Below are 14,595 nucleotides of genomic sequence, written 5' to 3'. Positions count from 1 at the left end.
CGCAGTGCCACCTGGGAAGCCATATTGGGTAGGCACTACTATTATCCCTGTTTTAAAGATAAGGAAACTGAGGCACAGAGGTAGGGTGAGTAGAGGCATATAGCTGTTAAGCTCAGAGCTGGGATTCAGACCCAGATATTCTAGCTCCTGAGACCACGTGGTTACCCACTAGCCCACTTGTCTCACCTTTGTTTCCCTCCACCACCCTCCTTGTATCTGTCAGCCAGCCCCTTGCCTCTGATTTTTATTCTTCCTGGTCAGAGAAAGACTCTGCTGTCTTTCTCTAAAATCATTCTCCAAATCAACCAAGGGAAATTTCTTGCAGTTGGGATGAAATCACTTCTGTGACCCTTCATTCTTCACACTCACTAATACTGATTAGTTTACTTCTTAGCTGACGCCTCTGCTGTTTGATGCTTTGATCAAGCACACCCATCTCTTAAAATGCTCAGACCATTTCCTTCTCTCTCTCTCTGAATTCTCCAGTGGAATATTGACATGAGAAGTTCCACCAGAAAATGCCTTGATCTGAATGAAGTTTGGGGAAGATGAATCTGGTGCTTATATTTGGAGAGGGTCAGGGGAAGGTGTGTTATTGAGAAAATAGGTATAGGAAGCTTGCTAGAAATGCTAACTTTTATGGTCATGAAATTCTGTAGGAGCTTGGGAATGAGTGGATTCCAGAGACATTTCAGAAAGACCAGTGGAGTTGTGGGCAACTGCCTCTAGGAATAAGGTAGAGAAGGGAATGAATAAAATAACCGCTATTTTGGGCCTGAATGATTCTAATGAGAATGTCATTACTGAAATAGGTCTATCAGGAAGCTAATATGATTCAGGGAGAACAAAAAGTTCATTTTAGAATCTTCATCATCATCCCAGTGGAAATGTTCAACAGTTGGAAGACACCATAAGTGAGCGTTTAATGAGCAGCCTTCGAGAGTCTAACAGGGCATGTGATGTTAAATCTACAGTCATTACCGTGAAACGGAGCTGGGCGAAGGCATCGTTTTACACTGGTCTTCTGAAGGCACCGGCATAGTGTTTGGAGATCCTCCAGAGCCCTCAGCAACAAAGGTGGAGCTGGCTTATAATTTGAATGTAAACAACGCGGCTTACCATACAACCTTAACCCCAAACACTAGCAAATGACTTTTCTTTGTCACACCTAACAATCCTTAGAAAGTGACAATGTCATGTGGCAAACTGGTTCTGTGCTTGGTTTCCACACTTGATCTCACTTCATATTAATTTTTACAACAACAAACTCAAGTAATCTTGAACCCTTGCCCCAGTTTGCTTCTCTCAAGGTCCGGACAGCGCCAGCAGTCTGCATATTGAATGGTGAGAGCCAAAAGCTTCTTGCAATTTAGCTGTTAAAATCAGGCACTCAAGGTAAAAAACGCAGAAATAAAAAATGCAAAAAAAAAAAAAAAGCACAGCGCCAAGAGAACTCAAAAGACAGGGCCTAGAACGGTGTATTCAAGGAGCCGGAGAGATTGGCGGGCAATGTCCAGAAACAGCATCTCAAAAATCCAAATGATTCAGGTTAGCAATTAACCCCAATTCTCGGGTTGGTACACCTTCCTCGAGATTTCGTACAAGCTCAGGAGTAGTCAAGCCTTGCCCGGTAAAGATCATCAAATGACTTGTGGCAAATCTCTTCCTTCAAAAGTCTGACTTGGACCGCCAACCTTACTTGTAGAAGCCCGGTCGATCCTCCTTTCGAAGGGAATAAGCTGCCATGGGCTAGCGCGGGCCCCCGCGGCTCGCCGGGCCGACTGGTCTGAGGGACCCGATTTTCGGAGGCTGCGGGTTGGAGAAATAAATCCAGTCCGGGTTTTGTCTGCACGGGGGAGGGGGACCGGAGGGCTGCGAGGAACGGCTCGCGAAGAGGGGGGCGGTGGTGGAAAACACACAACACAAACAGCTCGCGCCGGGGAACGGCAGCTGTAGGCCCGGAGCGCGCGGGCCCGGCCGCCGGCCGCATGGAGCGCAGCGCGGCCCGCGGCTCCTGGGCGGCGGCGGCGGCGGAGGCGGCAGCGCGCCGCTCGCTCACACCCACCCCCGCCCGCGGCCGCCGCGCCGCCCCGCCGTAGCCGCCGGCGTCCCCGCGGGCCGGTCCAGCGAAGGCGGCGCCCGCGCCTCTGCAGCCAGTGGCAGCCGGCGGCCCCGGGGAGGCGGCTCCCGCAGCCCCCCGGCAGCTCCGCGCGCCCGGGCGCCTCGCGACCACAGCGGCCGCCCGGGGAGGAAGAGGGAGGAGGACGAGGAGGGGGAGGTGACCAACTCTCCGGCTCGGAGCGGCGGCCGGCAGCCCGCGGGCAGGCATGCAGGCGCGGCGTCTAGCCAAGCGCTCCAGCCTGGGCAGCCGCCGGGGCAGCGCCGCGCTGCAGCCGCCCGGCACCGCGCCCGCGCCCGCCCGGGAAGGCGCGCTGCCTGGGCTCCCGCCGCCCGCCCCGGCCCCGGCCCCGGAGAGCTGGAGGCCGCCGCTGCCGCCGCCGCGCAACGCCGGGACCGACCCCCCTCGCGCCGGGGCCGCCGCCGCCGCCTCGTCTCCGGTGCTGCTGCTTCTGGGGGAGGAAGACGAGGACGAAGAGGGCGGGAGCCGGCGGCGGAGGGGGCTCGGGCGGGCGCCGGCGAAGCCCCGAGGGGGCGCGGAGGAGGAGGATGACGACGACGAGGACGAGGACGAGGAGGTGGTCGTCGAGGTGGTGGACGGCGACGACGACGACGAGGACGGCGACGAGCGCTTCGTGGCCCTCGGCCCCGGCCGCGCGCTCCCCAAGGGCCCGGCCCGGGGCGCCTTGAAGGTGCGAGCCGGCTGCGGGGGCGCGCGCGGGACCCTCGGGCGCGGGGAGGGGACGGGCCCCGGGCTCCGGCGCGGCGCCGGCTGCGGCCGGCACCGGCGACCGCAGAGGCCGGCCCGGGAGGGGTGTGTCCGGCGGCCGCGCGGGCCGAGCGAGGGGACTGATGAAGCTCAACGCTCGGGCCCCACACCTTCCCCGGGCGGCCGCTCCCCCTTTCCTCCAGGGCCGGCCGGCCGGGCGTGCTCGTCCGGGGTGGGTTGCGGGCAAAGGACGCTTCTCCCGGGTGAGGGAGGGAACTTGGAGGCGGGACGAGGTAGGAGCCGGTCTGCGCCTGGTGGGGACGGGAGAGGTAGGGGGCCGTGAGGTCATATTCCTCCCCGGGAAGCACGAGGGTCCCCCTTCCCCTTATTCCGAGGACTAGTCTAGCGCGTGGAAACTAGCAAACTGCTTCTCTTGTCAATCTCTCAACCCCTTCTGCATCCAAGAACAATTGTGGGTGAGTTTCCATCACCGGCGCCTGTGAGGGAACCGGTAAGCCCAGGACAGGACACAAACCAAGCCCTGGGTTTCTACAAGCATTTTGCTGGCAGCTTTTGGCAGTGCCTGCCACCCTCCAACTCCCCACCCCCGTTTAAACTCGACATTGTTTAGCGTTTGTGGTATTTCCGCCCCCTCCTCAAAATTGCAAATGAGAAAAAAAAAAAAAAAAAAGGAAACCGGAGGAAGTGGGGGTCATTTGGCATTTAACCTGGACGTGAGTTTCAGCTGAGAATTCAAGCAAAGTCCCTTGTGTCCTGAAGCACTGAGAGATCTTTCCGTTTGTGTATCTTCAGGAGATAAGGGGTTTATTATTACACAACTGACTGGCTGGGCTTTCAGGCGTGTGATTGGATAAAGCAAACCACGTTGAGGTTCATACACAGTGTATGTTGCTAAGAAGTTTTGAGGGCAGCAAGTGGTAAGCAATGGAGTGAGTGATTTTTCTGAAGAGTGGTGCTTAAAATCCACTGAATAACACTGTTGATGGGAGTTTTCACAAGATATTGGTATTTCAGGAAGAAAAACACATGAGCTTAATAGATAGAGACTATTAAAAAAAAAAAAAACTTTAAAAAAAAGGAACCAGAAAAAAAAGTCTTACTCCTCAAAGCATGCGGATTGCAGTTCCAAAGAAATGTTAAATATTAGCATTTGAAGAGCCACAGAGTAGACATGGGCACAACTTTCTTTCCTAGACCACCCTGGATGTACCAGCTCTGGGGGTGAGAAATTTTCAGCAAGTGGTCATTTGGGATGATAGTTTTTGACAGTTGCTTGTTGGAATCCAGACCATGACCACCCTCATTACCATGGTCTAATAAAAAGCCTGCATTGTATGGCTACAGGATATAGCTGGGTTTGGAATTAAATCACATGGCATCAGTGACATTAAGTAACAAGAGTAGTGACTCCTTACCATTTTTGTCCAGAAATACTGAAAAGATGTCTTGTAGTTTGGACAGTTGTTGCACAAGTTATGATGGAAAAATTAATTATAATTTATGTCCTGTGATCAAAGCAAACCCAATATAGAAAAAAAAAAATCAAATTTATAAAAACCAAAGAACTAGAATGTGATCATTCATATTATCAGAAAAAGATTTTCACATCTCCAGGAAAATTTCTGTTAAATTCTTTCTAAATGGGCCTTATTTTATAACATTCTGGGTTGCCCATAACTTTTCAGGAATTTATATATTGAATAGTTTGAGGTATAATTTTATAATCTTTGCTGCTTTAAAGTCATCTTGACACTGCATCTAAAGAGGTTTTCTAATGAATAAAATAGGGTCATTTTATTCTAATGCATTTAAGAATGTCAATTTGTTGTTTAGTCTCTAAGTCATGTCCAACTCTTTGCCACCCCATGAACTGTAGCCTGTCAGGCTCCTCTGTCCCTGGAATTCTCCAGGCAAGAATACTCATGGGATCTTCCCGACCCAGGGATTGAACTCACCTCTCCTACTTTGCAGGCAGATTCTTTATCAGTGCAGATTCTTCCCACCTGGGAAGCCCAAGAATGTCAATATTTTATATATACTTAGGCATTCATTTATTCACATATTTATTAAGCACCTACTATGTGCCAGGTACTATTCTAGAACACAGCACCTTTCAGATGCCCACATCCTGCAAGAAAAACCAGAGCAACAACCATCCAAACAAACAAAGAAGCCTGGTGCTTGAGATTGTGATGCATCCCCTCATAAGGGAAATGATACCATCTAGGAGGAAGAGGAGAAAGCTAGTAGAGAGAAGGCCTCCCTGAGGAGGGGACATTTGATCTGAGATTTGAGACGTGTAGTTTGGGAAGATCCTTCCAGAATAACAGTTGCAAAAGTCTTGAGGTGGGAAGGAGAAAAGGCTGAGTGTGGCTGCAGCTTGGTAGGTAGGAGATATGTCAGGTAGCTAGCTTACAGGCCAGCAACATAGAGCTTGGTGGGCCTTTTTAAAGTGGAGAAAAAATATTTGCAAGGTTTTAAGCAGTAAAGGCGTACAAAGTGGTTTGTATATTTTTATTAATTTTTTAATTCAAGGATAATTGCTTTACAGAATTTTGTTGCTTTCTGTCAAACCTCAACATGAATCGTCCATAGGTATACATATGTCCTCTCCCTCCCAAACCTCCCTCCCGTCTCCCTCCCCATCCCACCCCTCTACGTTGATACATGGTTTGTATTTTTAATAGGGTCATGCTGTGTAGGGTATAGAAGGCAGCAGGGAGGGGCAGGGATCCAGTTTGAAGGTGATTGTTGAAGTGCATGTGAGAGGCCAGGCAGTTTGGACCAGAGTGGTGTTAGACACGAGGGGACAAATTCAGGATCAATTGTGAAGGTCCATTTGCGATAACTTGCTGATGGATTAGGTGGCAGGGGGCGGGGGGTTGACAGACAGAAGGGAATCGGGGATGAGACCCCAGTGTAAAGGTTGGTTAGATGTGCCATTTGCTGATATTTGGAAAACTAGAGAACAACAGGTTTTTGTGAGGGGAAGAATCAAATATTCTCTTTGGGGCATGTTAAGCCTGAGATGATGCTTAGACATAGGCATGGGAACTGCAAGTAGGCAGATGGCTGTAAGGTGTGGAGCTTAGAGGAGAGGTTGGGGTTGGGAGATGTGTTGATGTCCTGTAAAGCTGGGGACAAGAAAGGAAGCGCAGCGAGCCGGAGGACAGTCTTGTGCTAGACTCTGGGGCCAGCACTGTTTAAGTCTGGGTATGGAGGGAGAAGCCAGCAATGACAATTGAGAAGCAGCAACCAAACAAGTCAGAGGAAAACTAGAAAATAGAAAGTACAGTAAGGCAGGAGAAGATATAGTTCTAGAAGTAGGGAGTAATGAACTGTGTTGAATACCACTGGGATACTGAGTAAGACAAGGACAGAGACATGTTCATTTGGATTAGATAATGCACAATGCATTGGTATCTTTATCCAAAGCATGTAAAGTCAGCGGTGTGACCTGAGTGGCCTGAGCAGTGAGCAGAGTTGAGAACACAGTGAAAAACTCTTTCAAACTCTTTTAAAAGCCCTTTGCTAGAAAGGAAAGTAGAGAGAAGGGGGAGAATCTGGAGAACATATGGTCTAGAATTTTTTTAAGAGAGGATACAGTAGACTCTGCTGTAAGCCTGCAAGGCAGGAATCACGGAAGACATGGGCTTAATCCCTAGGTCAGGAAGATCCCCTGGAGGAGGGCATGGCAGCCCACTCCAGTATTCTTGCCTGGGGAATCCCGTGGACAGAGGAGCCTGGAGGGCTACAGTCCGAACAGTTGCGAAGAGTTGGACACAACTGAAGCGACTTAGCACGCACACATGCACAGTAGGCTCTAATGTAGAGACTGTAGCACAGTAGGAATTGTCTGTTACTCTATGGGAAGTATGTTTGTTTTCTGTTGCTGTGTAACAAACTACAATAAGCCCCCTACATACTAACCTTCAGGTGGCAAACTTTCAAACATGCGAACGTGCATTCACATGTCCAAGCGTGTAAGTTAGTTCATGTGTCTGGCGTACTTTGTCACTTGTGTGCATCCTCTGCAAGTGTTTGTGCTTCTGTATGCATTGCTATATGGTACAGTATAGAGTACAGTAGTACAGTGTCTTTGTTTCAAGCCCAGGATGTCCAGAAGCAAGTGTAAAAGCAGCAGTGATGTAGCTGGTACTGCTAAGAAGGGCCAAGCAATAACAATGGAAACAAAAGTGAAAATAATTGAGGGTGGAGCGAGGCAAAAAGATGGTAGATATCAATTATTCTATAACATGAATCACTCAGCCATCAGCACAACTCTAAGGACAAGATCATGGAACATGTAAAGTCTGCTCTGCCAGTGATGCCCACAATAATATTGAAGAAGCATAGAAAAGTGATGGAGATGGAGAAACTTCTCAGTGTTTGGATGCAGGATCAGAGTCCCACTCCGCTTACTGCTGACTTGAGAAAAAGCTAAAAGCCTTTATGAAGACTTGAAGAAACACAGTGAAGAATCAAAGGGCACATCTTTTAATGCCAGTTATGGCTGGTGTCATTGGTTGAAGGCTAGAGCCAACCTTCATGATGTAAAAGTAAGTGGTGAGGCAGCTAGTGCGAGTGCAGATATGGTAGCTGCCTGGGAAGTTCTGGAAATGCTTCCAGAAGTTACTGAAGTACCAATGAGTGTCACAGCACAGGAGATGGCAAGGAGATGTTCTTTATCTGAGGAGGGCCTGTTAGTTTTTGAGTTGCAGGACTCAAAGGTAGAGCAGGGCATGAAGGTTGCAGCAGTTGTTCAGAATGCAATCCAGTGCTGCTGTGTCATCGATGACAAAGAAAATGAGAAAAAGGAGCCACTACCCAGACATCACTGGGTAGAGAGAATGTCTACGTCAGGACTGTCCGATGGAGGGCAAGCTGCGTGTCACTCACGCTTGATGTCATCAATGTGATATTGCAGCCTGCCCTCCATCTCCTATTGCTGATAATCCTTCAGCTCTGCCATCTCCCACTTCCTCTCTCTCCCCCAGTCAGCAGCTCTTCTTGCCTGTTCACTTGATGCCAGCCCTTTTGTGCCAGCTGCTATACTGTACTACTGTACTTTTCAAGGTACTGTAAAATTATGTCTTTGTTATTTTTTAAAATGTATTATTTGTGTGAAAAGTATTATAAACCTATCGAGTACAGTTTCCCAGGTCTCCCAGTGGTGCCACTGGTAAAGAACCCATCAGCCAATGCAAGAAACACAGGTTCAATCCCTGGAGTAGGAAATGGCAACCCACTCCAGTGTTCTTGCCTGGAAATTTCCATGAACAGAGGGGCTGGTGGGCTGCAGTCCATGGGACCGCAGAGGGTCAAACATGACTGAGCCCACAGAAACACTGAACCCAGCGTAGAGCCGATTGTATTAGTTGGGTATCTAGGCTAACATTGTTGGTCTTACAAACAAATTAGACTTACTAAAGCACTCTCAGAATGGAACTCCTTCCTATGTAGGGGATTTACTGTAGCATAGGCTTTTTGGCTTACAAGCATTCTCCCAACATCTGTGGGTTAGGAGTCAGGGTCAGGCTTAGCTGGGTCTGCTGTTGAGTCTCCCAGTGCTGTAGTCAAAGTGTTGGGTAGCCTGTGTTCTCACTGGGAGGCTTGCCTGGGGAAGAATTCACTTCTCAGTTCCCTCTGGTTAGAAGAATCCATTCCCTTTCATCTGCAGGTCTAAGGATCCAGCTTCTTGCTGCCTATTCCTATGTAGGCTGGCCTCAGTTCCTGGAGCCCCTTTCCCTCAGCCCCACCTCCACTTCTGCACTGCTTTGTTGCATGATTTCCTCAGCATGGCCTCTTACTTCATCAAGTCAGCAAGGAGAATCTAAGCCCCTGTCTGTGGTAAGGCGGAGTCTCATATAAGGCACTGTAATCACAGGAGCAGTGCTCCATCATCATTGCCATAGTCTATTGCTTAAAAGTGAAACATGGGTCCTGCCCACACTTGAGGGGAGGAAATATGCAAGGGCATGAATACCAAGAGGTGAGGATTGTTATGGGTTGCCTTAGGGAGGAGCCGAAGATACAGAGAAAAGAGGGACACCTGCAAGAGGAAGGTCCTTGGAAAAGGGGACCTGGAAGCCAAGTATTGATACTGGCCTTTGACAGAAGCAAAGACCCTTCTTCCATTGAGTTAGAGAGAAGGTAGGGAAAGTGGGTCCCGATGTGGGTGGTTGTGCATTGGATGGTGGTCAGATGAAGTAGTACTCATCTGATGGCTTCTGTTTCCCCCTGCAGCAGGAGGGAAGGTCATCAGCTGAGACTGAAGGAGCTTTGAAGTAAGAGCTGAAGCCAGGATGTAGTGCTATGAGCGAGCAGGAGAACAGATGAACCAGAGACATCAAATAGAGCAGCTGGTAATATCAAGGATCTGCTTGATGTTGGTGCTTCTACATGGACAGAGTAAGGACTCTGTCTGGGTGTGTGATTTTCCCAGCTTCATTCCATTGGTTCAGACACAGAATAATAATGACAAAAAGAATCCAAGCTAATGTTTGTTAAGTTATTTAATTACTATGCTAGCACAAATCTGGGCTTCCCCTGTGGCTCAGAGGTCATCTTCCTGCAATGCAGCAGACACAGGAGATATCAGTTCAATCCCTGGATTGGGAAGATCCCCTAGAGGAGGGTGTGGCAACTCACTCCAGTATTCTTGCCTGGAGAATTTCATGGACAGGGGAGACTTGCAGGAGATAGTCCAGTGGGTTTTCAAAGAGTCAGATATGACTGAGCATGCACGCACAGTGCAAGTCTAAGTGTACAGTCTCATTGAAACTTCATAACATATCCCTGTCAGGCATTATTATATCATCCTCATTTTACAGAAGTGATAAGCAGTTTACTTAAAAATACACAGGTGTTAGGTGGCAGATCAGGGGTTTGAGCCCTGGGCAGTCCAACTCCACATCTAGTACCATTAAGCCTTACACTTTAATGTCTCTTGTTGGAGACAAAGCAGAGAGCTATATTTGGCAGAGATGAAGTTTAGCCAGGTGGTTGAGCAATGGAAAGACAGACTATATTGTTGATGAAGTTGATACTGCTGTGACTATAATGATGGACTATGGGTCCTAAGAAAAGTAAGGACAGGAAGGGGCCATGGGCTGGTAAAAAGTTAGGGGTCAGTGGATTGGAGAAAACAAAGGGGAACCAATAAAATCATTAAAAGAATAGGAATGAAATGCAGGACAGTTTGGATTCCAAGATAATGTTAATGAATATTTTCTGAATACTTATAAACCAGGAAGTGTGCTAAATACTTTATATGAAGGAGGCTCTCCTGAGAAATTATGATTTGGGAATTGGTATGCTCCAGCTGGGGGCTTCCCCAGTGGCTCAGCAGTAAAGAATCCACCTGCAATGCACGAGACGTAGGTTTAGTCCTTGGGTAGGGAAGATCCCCTGGAGGAGGGCATGGCAGTCCACTCCAGTATTCTTGCCTGGAGAATCCCCATGGACAGAGGAGACTGGCAGGCTACAGTCCATAGGTCGAAAAGAGTTGGACACGACTGAAGTGACTGAGCATGCACGCACGCCTGCTCCAGCTGAATGTACCGACTTGGACCTGGAATAACACACCTGAGGCTGTTGGTCACAGCAGAGCTGTGGTTCACATCCAGAGCCTGTGCTTTTAATCTCTCCCTATTTGTTTGCGATGTTTATGTCCATTTACATTGTTGAGGATTTGCTACAACTCAGGGACTAGAGGAATAGATACTAAGTATCTGAGATGCTTGATTACTGTCATGGACACTAAGTTGGGCTTTAAATGAGACAAGAAGAGAAACTTTGTGTTACATAGTTGTCAATTTCTGATCAAAGAAGTTTCACATTGACTGCAATGGTAAGATCCACACAGCCCCCAGAACCAAAAGAAACTAACCTCCTGGGTCCTTGAATGATGAATAGCAGGTAAATATCTTCAACCAGAACTTTATTTTTTATAAAAGAAAAAATACAAGGACTCGATCAGTCGGAGGAAGGATCCTGGTATAAGTTGTTACTTAGTGAAGGCAAAGCAGTAGGGGGCTGAGATAACAAGGCCAGACTTTGCTCTGTGATGCTGTGTGTTAGCTGAGGAATGAGAGCCAGAGAATCTGAAGAGATTGATCATGTACTGTTATATAATAAGTCGAGGAGAAACCTGGACCTGGAAGACTGCTGGTAGTTCTATTAAGAGTTCATCTATTGAAAAATTGGGAAGAAAGGTTTGTAAGTGAGATTGTTGTTGTTTAGTCACTCAGTAGGAGAAGGCAATGGCACCCCACTCCAGTGCTCTTGCCTGGAAAATCCCATGGATGGAGGAGCCTGGTAGGCTGCAGTCCCTGAGGTCGCTAAGAGTCGGCCACAACTGAGCAACTTCACTTTCACTTTTCACTTTCATGCGCTGGAGAAGGAAATGGCAATCCACTCCAGTGTTCTTGCCTGGAGAATCCCAGGGACGGGGGAGCCTGGTGGGCTGCCGTCTATGGGGTCACACAGAGTCGGACACGACTGAAGTGACTTAGCAGCAGCAGTCACTCAGTAAGGTCTGACTCCTTGCGACCCCATGGACTGCAGCCCATCAGTCCTTCACTATCTCCCTAAGTTTGCTGAAACTCATGTCCATTGAGACAATGATGCCATCCAGCCATCTCATCCTCTGTCATCCCCTTCTCCTCCTGTCTTCATTCTTTCCCAGCATCAAGGTCTTTTCCAATGAGTTGGCTCCTTGCATCAGGTGGCCAAAGTACTGGAGCTTCAGCTTCAGCATCAGTCCTTCCAATGAATATTCAGGACTGATTTCCTTTAGGATTGACTGGTTTGATCTCCTTGCTGTCCAGGGGACTCTCAACAGTTTTCTCCAGTACCACAGTACGAAAGCATCAATTCTTTGGCATTTAAGTGAGATGATATATGTCAAAGTGTCCACTTTCAGTGCTTAATAAATGTTAATCAAGAGGAATCTGCTTCATGTGTGCTGGCTCTGCAGGGATATCTCTCAGACTATCTCTGGGCTATCAGATGACTTTACGAAGCCCTTGGCAGGGACTGTGTGCCAGCACTGAATTTCAATTTATTAACAAGTATATGTGTTGCACACGGTCTGCGTTGGCTCGAGGGGAAGGCATGTGCCTCTGATACCAGACAAAGTTGTCATTCACTGAATTGTCGACTGCCAGACGTGGAAGTGAAACAGATCATTTGGTAACCCAACACCCTCCTTCAACTGCTCAGGACACTGGGGCTGGGAAATCAGAAATGCCTTGTCCAGTTAGGGCTGACTAGCTAGTTAGGCAGGGCCAGGATTAGCACCTGGTCTGCCAAAGCCAAGTTATCACCCTCCTTGCCTAGTAGTCCTTTGTGTCTGGAATGATCTGTTTGTACCTCGTTTACTCCCTTGGAGTTGTAGTTAGAAAAATCAGTTTCCTGAAATGATCCACCACTCACTGTTTATCCACTTCTATTCTTGGAACACTCTGCCTTCTAAAATACATCAGGAAGAGGTTGTCTCACTTGTGGCTGTGGGAGGTGGGCAGGACCCTCTGTGAATCCTGTTCGTATCAGCCCCCCTTCTGTGCAGTTCCCAAGGCACTTGTGTACTCAGAGGATGACTTCTTGTTGCTGTTTGTTGTTGTTGTTCACTAAACTGTGTCCAACTCTTTGCAACCCCATGGACTGTAGCCCACCAGGCTTCTCTGTCCATGGGATTTTTCAGGCAAGAATACTGGAGCGGGTTGCTATTCCCTTCTTTAGTGGATCTTCCCGATCCAGGGATTGAACCCACGTCTCCTGCATTGGCAGGCGGATTCTTTACCACTGAGCCTCCAGTGGATGGTAATAAATGGCAGATGAACCCCATTTTACTGTGAACCAAATTCCCTTAATTTCTGGTGTGGAGCACCTGGTAAACCAGCCTAGAAAACAGTTTATACTCAGCCCTTAAGCAGTGCCTCCCCTCCTCTACCAGATTTTACCAGTTAAGCCTGCAGTGTCCCAGAGCACAAGGGTTAGGAAAGGAGGAGGAAAGGTGAGAAGTCAGCCCTGCCTGGGATCTGCTCACCTGAGCTTAGTGAGAAGGAGCAAGAGATACAGTCAGGATGCCCTTGACCTCTGAGAGCCCCTGGCCACTGTTCATTAGTGAATCTGTCCTGGTCTCATTACCCTGCCCTCTCCGCTCAGGGGGGCTCTGAGGGGAGAGGTGTGGGAGCCTGTCCCTCGCCACCCCAGTATACACTGTCAGAGCTTCTGGTCTACGTGGAGCAGCCAGTCTTGCACCATGGCCTGATACAATGTCTGCTAATGCGGAGGAAACCTGACCTTTCATTGCCCTGTCCCATCTCTTTTAAGGTAAACGCATGGTTTCCATTAGACTTTCTGAAATATCTGAGGCCCTTGGGGCTTCCCTGGTGGGTGGCTCAGACAGTAAAATATCTGCCTGCAGTGCAGGAGACCCGGGTTTGATCTGCGGGTCAGGAAGATCCACTAGAGTAGGTAATGGCTACCCACTCCAGTATTCTTGCCTGGAGAATTCCATGGACAGAGGAGCCTGGTGGGCTATAGCCCATGAGGTCGACAAGAGTCAGACATGAGTGAGTGAGTGAGTAACACTTTCAGAGGCACTTGTAACCAACCTTCCAGCATAGTTGAATCTCTTTTTGAAATAAAGATGATTTTCTTTGGGTTTGCTCTCCAGGTTTCTGGTCATTCCCTCAGGAGATGTTTATTAGACGCCATTGCATGCCATGTTCCTGATATACATGTAGGAAACAAGAATGGATAAGGCCGATTTCTACTTCTGGGGAGCCCACAGCCTGGCAGATTCCTGCCAAGTTATCGATAAAGAGGTTCAAAGCCTCTTTTCCTCTTTATCCCCAAGATCAAGATTAGATCTGTTGAGAGACCTTGCATGGCTACTACAGTTTGGGATGAAATTTTGATATGTATCCTAAAGCATTTGTAGCCAATCTATATGAAGAAGATTATATGATTTGGACAGGAGGTGATTCCTGAGTAATTAGTCAAAGGATGAGTTTAGACCATAAATTTGACAAATAACTTCTGTTGCTCTCATTTACTGGATGAATTGGAACAGAATGTAATAACTCTGGGATTTGTGTAGTGGAATTAGAGTGATTAAGTTCTCACTTTTCATTTAAGATACTATTTGGAAAATCTGGAGTTAAAATTTATACATGGGGGAAATAGGCTCGACTCTTGAGCTTCAAGGGCCTTTCCAGGTGGTGCAGTGGTAAAGAATCTGCCTGCCAATGCAGGCAGTGCAAGAGATGTGGGTTCAATCCCTAGAGAAGGACATGGCAACCCACTCCAGTATTCTTTCCTGGAAAATTCCATGGACAGAAGAGTCTGGTGGTCTACAGTCCATGGGGTCACAAAGAGTCAAGAGATTATTGAGTGCACACACACCCACACACACACTAGAGTTTTGAAGGAGAGTCTGTAATTTTAAGGTAAGAGAATGTTACCACATCTGCAGTAACATTACAGGAGGGGTTCATTCATCTTGCAGAAGACCATGGAGCTTTGAGATGCAAAGAATTATAAGGATTTTGCCTGTCCACAGCTCCATGTGTACTAAGAGTGTGAGTTTTCCAGGCTACACACGACACTTAACAGTAACACACTTGCTTTCCTTATGTTCTTGTCATACTGGAAGGCTGAGTGAAAGTCAAGTCTCCTGATGAAGGACTAATTGGGGATGGATGGTCAAAATAAGTGAATGTCAAAAGTGTTTTGAC

General features: G+C 48.1%; 1 protein-coding gene across 2 annotated transcripts in view; it reads left to right on the top strand.

The window, feature by feature from the left end:
- The first annotated feature begins 2,197 nt into the window (after window positions 1-2,197).
- ZNF704 (zinc finger protein 704) overlaps window positions 2,198-14,595 on the top strand; it is a 247,172-nt gene continuing 234,774 nt past the window's right edge. For both annotated transcript variants that reach the window (XM_043880467.1, XM_043880468.1), the window contains exon 1: window positions 2,198-2,810. In XM_043880467.1, coding sequence (XP_043736402.1) covers window positions 2,328-2,810 — 483 coding nt within the window. In that variant the 5' untranslated portion in view covers window positions 2,198-2,327. The remainder of the gene's footprint in view (window positions 2,811-14,595) is intronic.

The sequence above is a fragment of the Cervus elaphus genome, chromosome 21 (assembly GCF_910594005.1).
Source record: "Cervus elaphus chromosome 21, mCerEla1.1, whole genome shotgun sequence".
Taxonomy (NCBI): Eukaryota; Metazoa; Chordata; class Mammalia; order Artiodactyla; family Cervidae; genus Cervus; species Cervus elaphus.
Note: the sequence above shows the minus strand (reverse complement) of the source record. Positions and strands in the feature narration are given on the sequence as shown.